The sequence below is a fragment of the Nerophis ophidion genome, linkage group LG03 (assembly GCF_033978795.1).
Source record: "Nerophis ophidion isolate RoL-2023_Sa linkage group LG03, RoL_Noph_v1.0, whole genome shotgun sequence".
Taxonomy (NCBI): Eukaryota; Metazoa; Chordata; class Actinopteri; order Syngnathiformes; family Syngnathidae; genus Nerophis; species Nerophis ophidion.
Window position 1 is genome coordinate 84009877 of NC_084613.1, and position 12553 is coordinate 84022429.

Below are 12553 nucleotides of genomic sequence, written 5' to 3' on the forward strand. Positions count from 1 at the left end.
TATAAGTATGTATAAATGTCCACTACACTGGACATTTTTACAAAACTAATTATGTAAAAACGTCTATTTACAAACTTAAGTATGTAAAAATGTCCATTACAGTGGACATTCGTCCAAACTTAAGTGTGTAAAAATGTTGTTGTTTTTAAATTTAAGTATGTAAAAATGCCCATTACAGTGGACATTTGTACAAACTTAAGTATGTAAAAATGTCCATTACAGTGGACATTTGCACAAACTATAAGTATGTATGAATTTCCACTACACTTTACATTTTTACAAAATTAATTATGTAAAAACGTCTTTTTACAAACTTAAGTACGTAAAAATGTCCATTACAGTGGACATCCGTCCAAACTTAAGTATGTAAAAATATTGTGTTTTTTTTTTAACTTAAGTATGTAAAAATGTCCATTACAATGGACATTTGCACAAACTATAAGTATGTATAAATGTCCACTACACTGGACAATTTTACAAAACTAATTATGTAAAAACGTCTTTTTACAAACTTAAGTATGTAAAAATGTCCATTACAGTGGACATTCGTCCAAACTTAAGTGTGTAAAAATGTTGTTGTTTTTAAATTTAAGTATGTAAAAATGCCCATTACAGTGGACATTTGTACAAACTTAAGTATGTAAAAATGCCATTACAGTGGACATTTGCACAAACTATAAGTATGTATGAATTTCCACTACACTGGACATTTTTACAAAATTAATAATGTAAAAACGTCTTTTTATAAACTTAAGTACGTAAAAATATCCATTACAGTGGACATCCGTCCAAACTTAAGTATGTAAAAATATTGTGTTTTTTTTTAAACTTAAGTATGTAAAAATGCCCATTACAATGGACATTTGCACAAACTATAAGTGTGTATAAATGTTCACTACAGCAGACATTTTTACAAACTTAAGTATGTAAAACTTCTTTTTACAAACTTAAGTATGTAAAAATGTCCATTACAGTGGACATCTGTCCAAACTACATGTAAAAATTTCCACTGCAGTGGACATTTTTATAAACTTAAGTATGTAAAATCGTTTTTTAACAAACTATAAGTATGTAAAAATGTCCACTACAAAGGACATTTGTACAAACTATAAGTATGTAAAAATGTCCAGCGCAGTGGATATTTGTACAAACTTAAGTATGTATAAATGTCCATTACAGTGGACATTTGTACAAACTATAAAATGTAAAAATATCCATTACAGTGGACATTTGTACAAACTATAACATTTAAAAATGTCCATTACAGTGGACTTTTGCACAAACTATAAGTATGTATAAATGTCCACTACACTGTAAATGTAAAAACGTATTTTTACAAACTTAAGTATGTAAAAATGTCCATTACAGTGGACATTCGTCCAAACTTAAGTATGTAAAAATGTTGGTTTTTTTTTTTAAACTTAAGTATGTGAAAATGCCCATTACAGTGGACATTTGTACAAACTTAAGTATGTAAAAATGTCCATAACAATGGACATTTTCACAAACTATAAGTATTTATAAATGTCCACTACAGCAGACATCTTTACAAACTTAAGTATGTAAAACTTATTTTTACAAACTTAAGTATGTATAAATGTCCATTACAGTGGACATTTGTACAAACTATAACATATAAAACTGTCCATTGCAGTGGACATTTGCACAAACTATAAGTATGTATAAATGTCCACTACACTGGACATTTTTACAAAAATTAATTAAGTAAAAACGTTTTTTTACAAACTTAAGTATGTAAAAATGTCCATTACAGTGGACATTCGTTCAAACTTAAGTATGTAAAAATGTTTTTTTTTTTAACTTAAGTATGTAAGAATGCCCATTACAATGGACATTTGCACAAACTATAAGTATGTATAAATGTCCACTAAAGCAGACATTTTTACAAACTTAAGTATGTAAAACTTCTTTTTACAAACTCAAGTATGTAAAAATGTCCATTACAGTGGACATCTGTCCAAACTATATGTAAAAATGTCCACTGCAGTGGACATTTTTATAAACTTAAGTATGTAAAAACGTCTTTTTACAAACTATAAGTATGTAAAAATGTCCACTACAAAGGACATTTTGTACAAACTATAAGTATGTAAAAATGTCCAGCGCAGTGGACATTTGTACAAACTTAAGTATGTATAAATGTCCATTACAGTAGACATTTGTACACACTATAAAATGTAAAAATATCCATTACAGTGGACATTTGCACAAACTATAAGTATGTATAAATGTCCACTACACTGGACATTTTTACAAAATTAATAATGTAAAAACGTCTTTTTACAAACTTAAATACGTAAAAATGTCCATTACAGTGGACATTCGTCCAAACTTAAGTATGTAAAAATGTTGTTGTTTTTTTTAAACTTAAGTATGTAAAAATGCCCATTACAGTGGACATTTGTACAAACTTAAGTATGTAAAAATGTCCATTACAATGGACATTTGCACAAACTATAAGGATGTACACATGTCCACTACAGCAGACATTTTTACAAACTTAAGTATGTAAAACTTCTTTTTACAAACTTAAGTATGTAAAAATGTCCATTACAGTAGACATCTGTCCAAACTATATGTACAAATGTCCACTGCAGTGGACATTTTATAAACTTAAGTATGTAAAACATATTTTTACAAACTATAAGTATGTAAAAATGTCCACTACAAAGGACATTTGTGCAAACTATAAGTATGTGAAAATGTCCATTACAGTGGACATTTGTACAAACTATAAAATTTAAAAATGTCCATTACAGTGGACATTTGCACACACTATAAGTATGTATAAATGTCCACTGCACTGGACATTTTTACAAAATTAATTATGTAAAAACGTCTTTTTACAAACTTAAGTATGTAAAAATGTCCATTACAGTGGACTTTTGTCCAAACTTAAGTATGTAAAAATGCTGTTGATTTGTTAAACTTAAGTGTGTAAAAATGCCCATTACAGTGGACATTTGTACAAACTTAAGTATGTAAAAATGTCCATTACAGTGGACATTTGCACAAACTATAAGTATGTATGAATTTCCACTACACTGGACATTTTTACAAAATTAATTATGTAAAAACGTCTTTTTACAAACTTATGTATGTAAAAATGTCCATTACAGTGGACATTCGTCCAAACTTAAGTATGTCTAAATGTTTTTTTTTTAATCTTAAGTATGTAAAAATGCCCCATTACAGTGGACATTTGTACAAACTTAAGTATGTAAAAATGTCCATTACAATGGACATTCGTCCAAACTTAAGTATGTCTAAATGTTTTTTTTTTAATCTTAAGTATGTAAAAATGCCCCATTACAGTGGACATTTGTACAAACTTAAGTATGTAAAAATGTCCATTACAATGGACATTTGCACAAACTATAAGGATGTAGAAATGTCCACTAAAGCAGACATTTTTACAAACTTAAGTATGTAAAGCTTCTTTTTACAAACTCAAGTATGTAAAAATAATTTTTACTAATCTCCACTTTAGTTTGTACAAACGTCCACTGCAGTGGACATTTTTACATATTTATAGTTTGTACTAATGTCCACTGTAATGGAAATTTGTACATACTTAAGTTTGTACAAACGTCTACTCTAGTGGACATTTTTACATACTTATAGTTTGCACAAACGTTCACTTTAGTGGACATTTTTACATATTTATAGTTTGTACTAATGCCCACTGCAGTGGACATTTTTACATACGTATAGTTTGTACAAATGTCCACAGTAGTAGACATTTTTGAAATACTTTTTGTTTGTAAAAATGTCCTCTGTAATGGACATTTTTACATACTTATAGTTTGTACAAACGTCCACTGTAGTGGACATTTTTACATACTTATAGTGTGTAAAAATGTCCGCTGTAATGGACATTTCTACATACTTAAGTTTGTACAAACGTCCACTGTAGTGGACATTTTTACGTACTTATAGTTTGTGCAAATGTCCACTGTAGTGGACATTTTTACATACTTATAGTTTGTACAAATGTCCATTGGAGTGGACATTTTTACATACTTATAGTTTGTACAAATGTCCACTCTAGTGGACATTTTTACATACTTATAGTTTGTACAAATGTCCACTCTAGTGGACATTTTTACATATAGTTTGGACAAATTTCCACTTTAATGGACATTTTTACATACTTAATAGTTTGTGCAAATGTCCACTGTAGTGGACATTTTTACATACTTATAGTTTGTACAAATGTCCACTCTAGTGGACATTTTTACATACTTATAGTTTGTACAAATGTCCACTCTAGTGGACATTTTTACATATAGTTTGGACAAATTTCCACTTTAATGGCCATTTTTACATACTTAATAGTTTATCAAAATGTCCACCGTAGTGGACTTTTATACATACTTATAGTTTGTGTAAATGTCCACTTTAATTGGACATATTTACATACTTACAGTTTGTACAAATGTCAACTGTAATGGACATTGGTTTTCTGTCCATTTCTCTTGTCAAAGTTACAAAAATTGTGGCAAAAAATAACCAGGTTATGCGAAAATACAGTTGTCAACTGTAATGGACATTTTCTTCAGGTCAATGTCTTTTTTTGAAAAAGCCCTTTTGTGTAATAGCACACATGTCCACTACTGTGGACAGGTGCTCCTCATCAAATAATGCACCAAACTGGAAAGCAGCACACTGTAAATATGAATTTAAAAAATATTTATTTATGCTTTTCCTTCACAAAAGAAATATAGAACTCCAAAGAAGATTCCCTTTGAAGGCATACTAAGTGTAAAATAGGATTTGTGGACATAGAATATGAACTTCTACCTTCTACATTTTCAAATACAATCACAAGAATGTGTCACAAATACAAAAAAAAATGTGCAAAATGTCATCTTCTACAGTCTAAAACAGGGGTGTCCAAAGTGCGGCCCGGGGGACATTTTTTACGGCACATTTTTACAATACAATTGAAAAAAATGAAAAACATAAAAAGTGGTATAAAAGAGCAAACGGGTGAAATGTAACAAGAAATAGTTGCAATGTTGACTCTTATAACACAAAGCTGCCATGCAGGCTGTTTCTTTATTTAAAAAATAATAATGAATCAAAATCAATGTTATTATGAATTATTGACCTATTCAAAGCTTCGATTACGTCACATTAAATATTCCACTTTGAGATATTTTTTGGGGGAAAATGTTACATATTTTGTGTTTTGCCATATAAAAAACTGAGCTGTTTTTTTTTTTTTTTTTAAAAGGGCCTAAAACAAACAAACAAAAAACAACAATAACACTTAAAATTGACGGATTTATCTGAAGTTGAACTCGAGATTATTGTGCTAAAAGTAAACAGTAAAAAAAAAGTATAATTTATTTTTTAACACTTTGATAAGTAAGACACTTTTGGATCCCCAATTATTTTAGTGTGATTTGTTTTTAAGTGTCATTGCTCAAAAAATAATAATGAATCAAAATCCAAAATCAAGGCTTCAATTATTATATAATCTCAAATATTCCACCTAAAAAAGTTATTGGGTGAAAATATTCCAAATTTTGTGTTTTTTCCATTTTTTTTTTTTTAGAATGTTGATCCACAGCAGGGGTCACCAAGGCGGGGCCCGTGGGCACCAGGTCGCCCGTAAGGACCAGATGAGTCGCCCGCTGGCCTGTTCTAAAAATAGCTCAAAATAGCAGCACTTACCAGTGAGCTGCCTCTATTTTTTAAATTGTATTTATTTACTAGCAAGCTGGTCTCGCTTTAGTCGACATTTTAAATTCTAAGAGAGACAAAACTCAAATAGAATTTGAAAACCGAAGAAAATATTTTAAAGACTTTGTCTTTGCTTGTTTAAATAAATTCATTTACTTTTTTACTTTGCTTCTTGTAACTTTCAGAAAGACAATTTTAGTGAAAAAATACAACCTTAAAAATGATTTTAGGATTTTTAAAACACATATACTTTTTTTACCTTTTAAATTCCTTCCTCTTTTTTCCTGACGATTTAAATCAATTTTCAAGTAAATTTATTTTTGTTATTGTAAAGAATAATAAATACGTTTTAATTTAATTCTTCATTTTAGCTTCGAATTATTTCTTCAAACTTATGATTAAAATTAAAAACAAATATTCTGGCAAATCTAGAAAATTTGTAGAATCAAATTTAAATCTTATTTCAAAGTCTTTTGGATTTCTTTTAAAATTTTTGTTCTGGAAAATCTGGAAGAAGTAATGATTTGTCTTTGTTAGAAATATAGTTTGGTCCAATTTTTTATATATTTTAACAAACCTATTCAAAACATGTCATCAAAATTTTAAAATTAATCTTAATCAGGAAAAATGACTAACGATGTTCCATAGATTATTTTTAAAAAAATGTCTCAAAAATTCGAATTAGCTAGTTTTTCTCTTCTTTTTTTCGGTAGAATTTTGAATTTTAAAGAGTCAAAATTGAAGATAAACTTTGTATCAAATTTCAATTTTCATTTTTTTCGTGTTTTCTCCTCTTTTAACACGTTCAATTAAGTGTTTTAAAACGTTCTAAGTGTTTTTTTTAGCATTTTTTTCATCATTTATTCTCTTGAAAAAACCTTCCGTAAAAGGAAAAAAAATATACGACGGAATGATGGACCGAAAAATCCCCATTTTTTATATATATAGATTTATTTATTAAAGGTAAATTGAGCAAATTGGGTATTTCTGGCAATTTTTTAAAGTGTGTATCAAACTGGTAGCCCTTTGCATTAATCAGTACCCGAGAAGTAGCTTTTGCTTTCAAAAAGGTTGGTGACCCCTGATCTGGAGATTTAAAACTTGCATAAGGGCGGTGTAGCTCGGTTGGCAGCAACTTGAGGGTTCCGGGTTCGATCCCCGCTTCCGCCATCCTAGTCACTGCCGTTGTGTCCTTGGGCAAGACACTTTACCCACCTGCTCCCAGTACCACCCACACTGCTTTAAATGTAACTTAGATGTTGGGTTTCACTATGTAAAGCGCTTTGAGTCACTAGAGAAAAGCGCTATATAAATATAATTCACTTCACATAACAATGAAAACAAGCAGCGTTGGCCGGGTCCGCCTTTGGCCGCTGCCGCCACTACTCAGGCCCTGGTCTAAGTCAGACCAACATAGAGGTTTTTATTTCATGTCTCCACGACATTCCTAACAGAAGTTACAAGCAGTTTTGTCTGGAAAAAGGTGACGGCTTTTTACAAAACTTTTATTTTGAAGGGGTAATTGCCAACTTCCTGTTGATTTTAACTGAAAGATGCCACCTATCAAAATGTAGGTCTAAGTGAGACCTACATAGAGGTTTTCGTTTCATGTCTGTCCGACATTCCTACCAGAAGTTAAAAGCAGTTTGATCTGTTTCCTCTTCCTAGGAGCAGTTTTTTCTGTGTTTTATTCAAAAATTGCAATAGAGCGCAATTTTGAGTTTTAAGGTTTGGTTTTTTTCACTAGATCGCAAGTTTTGCCAGTCCTGATGTGTGTGCCAAGTTTGGTGAGTTTTGAAGCATTTTTAAGGGGGTCAAATTTCAGTTCAAAGAGGCAAAAAATTTTTGCGAAAATTTTTGTTTGGAAGGAGTTTTTGCCACACATTTTTAATATTTTCTTTGACCCAAACTCTTTGACCGTAGGCCTAAATGTATATTTTTCATACATATATTTTATTGTTTTTTTAAAAATGAAAATGATGCAAATGGCCCCCGCCTGCTCTGATTTTTCAGTGTGTGGCCCTCAGTGGAAAAAGTTTGGACACCCCCGGTCTAAAAGTTGCTGGTTTGCTGGGCGGGGCGCTCACGGAGAGCAAAGACTTTACTTGAAGGAAGAAAAGTGGAGCGCGTTGCTCCACAAGTCCGTCCAAGAGGCTGCCGGGTTCTGGAGGTTCTGGTAGCGAGGAGGCAGAGCGTGCTGCAGGGACTGGTAGGTCAGAGCCGGGAAGTGGATCCGAGGATGCGTGACTCTCTCCAAGCAGGCCTGGAAGGACTTCCCGTCCCGAAGCAGAAGCGGCACAACCACCCTGCGCAACATGGGGGGGTGCACCACCTCCAGGTCCAACAGCGCCCCTTCAGCCCGGCCCCTCTTCATCTTGTAGCGGTGGTTCTGGAACCAGATCTTGACCTGAGTGGGGGTCAGGCAGAGAATGTGGGCCAGGTGCTCTCTCTCCGGGCCGGACAAGTAGCGCTGCTGGCGGAACCGGCGCTCCAGCTCCAGGGTTTGGGCCTTGGAGAAAAGCACCCGCCGCTTTTTGTTCTTCTTCGCCGCGTCCGAAGGTTCGACTCCGGCCGACGCTTGGTGCGGCTCGGTGGAGTCCGGAGACGCTTCCAGGCTGCTGGCCTCGTCCCAGGCTGGCGGTGCGGAACATAACAACATGGACCGTTAGCTTCAGCATGGCGGGAATACAAAATATGCACTTGAATAAGTAGCTCATGAAGCTAAGTCTTTTAAGTCTGTGGACCCCGACCTTTTTGTTGCTGCGGACCGGGGGGGATTGGTTGAGGGGTATTTTTTGTTTTTTTGTCACGAAAAAGGGAGTTTTTTGGGGGTTGGTGCACTAATTGTAAGTGTATCTTGTGTTTTTTTATGTTGATTTAATAAAAAAATAAAAAAAATAAAAAATTTTTTTTTACAAAATTTTAAGTACATTTTAAATTAATAAAAAATTCTTCTGCGGCCGCTACCAATCGAGCCCGGTGGTTGGGGACCACTGTTTTAAGTCAACTAGTCTTAATTAAATACTAAATACAGTTAAATAAGTAAAATACAATTTAAAAAAAATCATTTTAAATAAGTACAAGTGAACAAATGCATTTAAATAATTGTAAGTGTATCTTCTGCTTTTTTATGTTGATTTAATAAACATTTTTTTAAAATGAATACATGTTTTTAAAAAATTTTTTTACATTTTTTAAATTAATTAAAAATTATTCTGCGGCCAGTACCAATCGAGCCCGGTGGTTGGGGACCACTGTTTTAAGTCAACTAGTCTTAACTAAATACAGTTAAATAAGTAAAAATAAAAATTTTAGAAATCATTTTAAATAAGTACAAGTGAACAAATGCATTTAGATAATTGTAGGTGTATCTTCTGCTTTTTTATGTCGATTTAATAAACATTTTTTTTTAAATAAATACATGTTTTTAAAATTTTTTTTAAATGTTTTAAATTAATTAAAAATTCTTCTGCGGCCGCTACCAATCGAGCCCGGTGGTTGGGGACCACTGTTTTAAGTCAACTAGTCTTAACTAAATACAGTTAAATAAGTAAAAATAAAAATTTTAGAAATCATTTTAAATAAGTACAAGTGAACAAATGTATTTAGATAATTGTAAGTGTATCTTCTGCTTTTTTTATGTTGATTTAATGAACTTTTTTTTAAATAAATACATGTTTTTAAAAAATTTTTAAAATTTTTTAAATTAATTAAAAATTCTTCAGCGGCCGGTACCAATCGAGCCCGGTGGTTGGGGACCACTGTTTTAAGTCAACTAGTCTTAACTAAATACTAAATACAGTTAAATAAGTAAAAATAAAAATTTGAAAAATCTTTTTAAATAAGTACAAGTGAACGAATGCATTTAAATAATTGTAAGTGTATCTTCTGCTTTTTTATGTCGATTTAATAAACATTTTTTTTTAAATAAATACATGTTTTTAAACATTTTTTAAAATTTTTTAAGTTAATTAAAAATTCTTCTGCGGCCGGTAGCAATCGAGCCCGGTGGTTGGAGACCACTGTTTTAAGTCAACTAGTCTTAACTAAATACTAAATACAGTTAAATAAGTAAAATACAATTTTAAAAAAATCATTTTAAATAAGTACAAGTGAACAAATGAATTTAGATAATTGTAAGTGTATCTTCTGTTTTTTTATGTTGATTTAATAAACATTTTTTAAAAATAAATACATGTTTTTAAATTTTTAAAAATTTTTTTAAATTAATTAAAAATTCTTCTGCGGCCGCTACCAATCGAGCCCGGTGGTTGGGGACAACTGTTTTAAGTCAACTAGTCTTAACTAAATACTAAATACAGTTAAATAAGTAAAAATAAAAAAATTTAAAAATTATTTTAAATAAGTACAAGTGAACGAATGCATTTAAATAATTTTAAGTGTATCTTCTGTTTTTTTATGTTGATTTAATAAACATTTTTTTTAAATAAATAGATGTTTTTAAATATTTTTTTTTAATTTTTTAATTAATAAAAAATTATTCTGCGGCCGGTACCAATCGAGCCCGGTGGTTGGGGACCACTGTTTTAAGTCAACTAGTCTTAACTAAATACTAAATACAGTTAAATAAGTAAAAATAAAAATTTTAAAAATCATTTTAAATAAGTACAAGTGAAATGCAGTTAAACAGGTATAATGAGTAGAATAAAAATACATCATTAAGTAATTATGAGTAAAACAATTAAAAACTAGTTAAATAGTCATGTAATAAAACTAAATTTAAAAAAAGTATAGTTAAATAGGTATAAAGAGTAATATAAAAATATAAAATCAAAGAAATATAAGTGAAATAAAAAATACAACTATTTGAATATTATATAATAAAACGGGTTAGATGAAGTCAATTATATCATAACTACAATAAAACAAATACAGTTAAACAATTGTGAATAAAATAAAACATATATAATTTAATAATTATAAGTAAAATCAATTTAAAACTAGTTGGATACGTATGTTAAAAAAAAATAAGTAATTCAATTGAACTATGGCATAACTAAAATAAAAAATTGAGTTAAATAGGTATAATATATAAAATAAAAAATATATATAATTAAATAATTGTAAATAAAATAAAATTAAAAACTAGTTAAATAATTATGAAAAACTCAGTAAATTAAGTAAAATGATGTCTTGACTAAATTAAAAAAAATACAGTTAAATAGGTTTGATGAATAAAATAAGAAGTATATAATCAAATAAGTAAAAGTGCAATAAAATTAACAACTAGTTCATTAATTATGAAAAACTCAGTAAATTAAGTAAAATGATGTCCTTAATAAATAAAAATACAGTTAAAGGGGTATAATCAATAAAATAAAAAGTATATAATTAAGTAATTATAAGTAAAATGAAATTAACAACTAGTTAAATAATTATGAAAAACTAAGTCAATTAAGTGAATCATGTCATAATTAAATAAAAAATAAAAATAAATAAGTTAAAAGAGTAATGTAAAAATATATTAAGTAAGTAAAAGTTGAAAAAAAAATAAAATAAATGTTAAAAAATTGTGTAATAAAACTAAGTAAATTTAATCAATTATGTCATAAATAAATTAAAAACAAAATGCAGTAAACTAAGTTATGTCACTAGAATAAAAAATAAAATAAAACAATACAGAAAATAAATATAAGTATAATTAATAAAAAAAGGAAAAAGTACATAATAAAACTAAGTCAACTTATGTCATAACTAAATTACAAAAATACAGTTGTACAGGTATAATGAGTAAAATAAAAATATATCATTTAATTATTATAAGTAAAATTAAATTAAAAACTACTTAAATTATTATGAAAAACTAAGTAAATTTTGGGAATTATGTCATAACCAAATAAAACAAATACAGTTAAATAGGCACAAAGAGTAATGTAAAAATATAAAAGTAAATATAACTATAAGTAAAATGTGAAAAAATACAGTTTAAAATAGTTAAGTAATTATGTAATAAAACGAAGTAAATGGGATCAATTATGTCATTACTAAGTAAAAAATGCAGTAAACTAAATTTTGTAACTAAAATGAAAAATAAAATAATTCAGACAAAGAAATATAAGTAAAATTAAAAAACAAAAAAGTTATTACATAATAAAACAAAATACAATTATGTCATTACTAAATAAAATATAGATTTAAGTATGTGACAAAACTAAACTAACTATATATATATATATATATATATATATATATATATATATATATATATATATACATATATATATATATATATATATAGTTGTATGTATATATATATATAGTTGTATGTATATATATATATATATATATATATATATATATATATATATATATATATATATAGTTGTATATATATATATATATATATATATATATATATATATATATATATATATATATATATATATATATATTAGTTAAAAAATAAATGTAACCAAACTAGTTTAATTAAGTCAATGTAACAACAAAATACAGTTAAATAAGTATAAGTAAAATAAGATAGAAAATAGAAAAACATTTATGTATGGAATAAAAGTAAATACATTTTAATTAAACTTTGTTGTAATGAAAGTTTAAAAATCCATTTCAATAAATATGCAATAACAAAGAGGAAATTAAGTCAATTATTTCTAACTGCAATAAAAAAATAAAAAAAAGTTAGATTTTATGTTAATAAAGAGTTTGACAGTAAAATGGTTTCCATTTACATTAATACAACGTCAAAAAAACAACCGTAGATTTCACGGCGACAAAATGCCAGCTATCGTTTTCATATTTGCAGTAATTTTGTTTAAAAAAAAAAACCTAAAATGACGTAATTTAAAATTGACACACTTTTCTC

At 28.6% G+C, this 12553-nt stretch overlaps 1 protein-coding gene across 1 annotated transcript in view; it reads right to left on the minus strand.

Moving 5' to 3' along the window:
- Positions 1 to 7813: 7813 nt before the first annotated feature.
- nkx2.9 (NK2 transcription factor related, locus 9 (Drosophila)) overlaps positions 7814 to 12553 on the minus strand; it is a 5907-nt gene continuing 1167 nt past the window's right edge. Inside the window, exon 2 of the mRNA XM_061896247.1 lies at positions 7814 to 8346. Within this exon, the coding sequence (XP_061752231.1) occupies positions 7814 to 8346 (533 nt within the window). The remainder of the gene's footprint in view (positions 8347 to 12553) is intronic.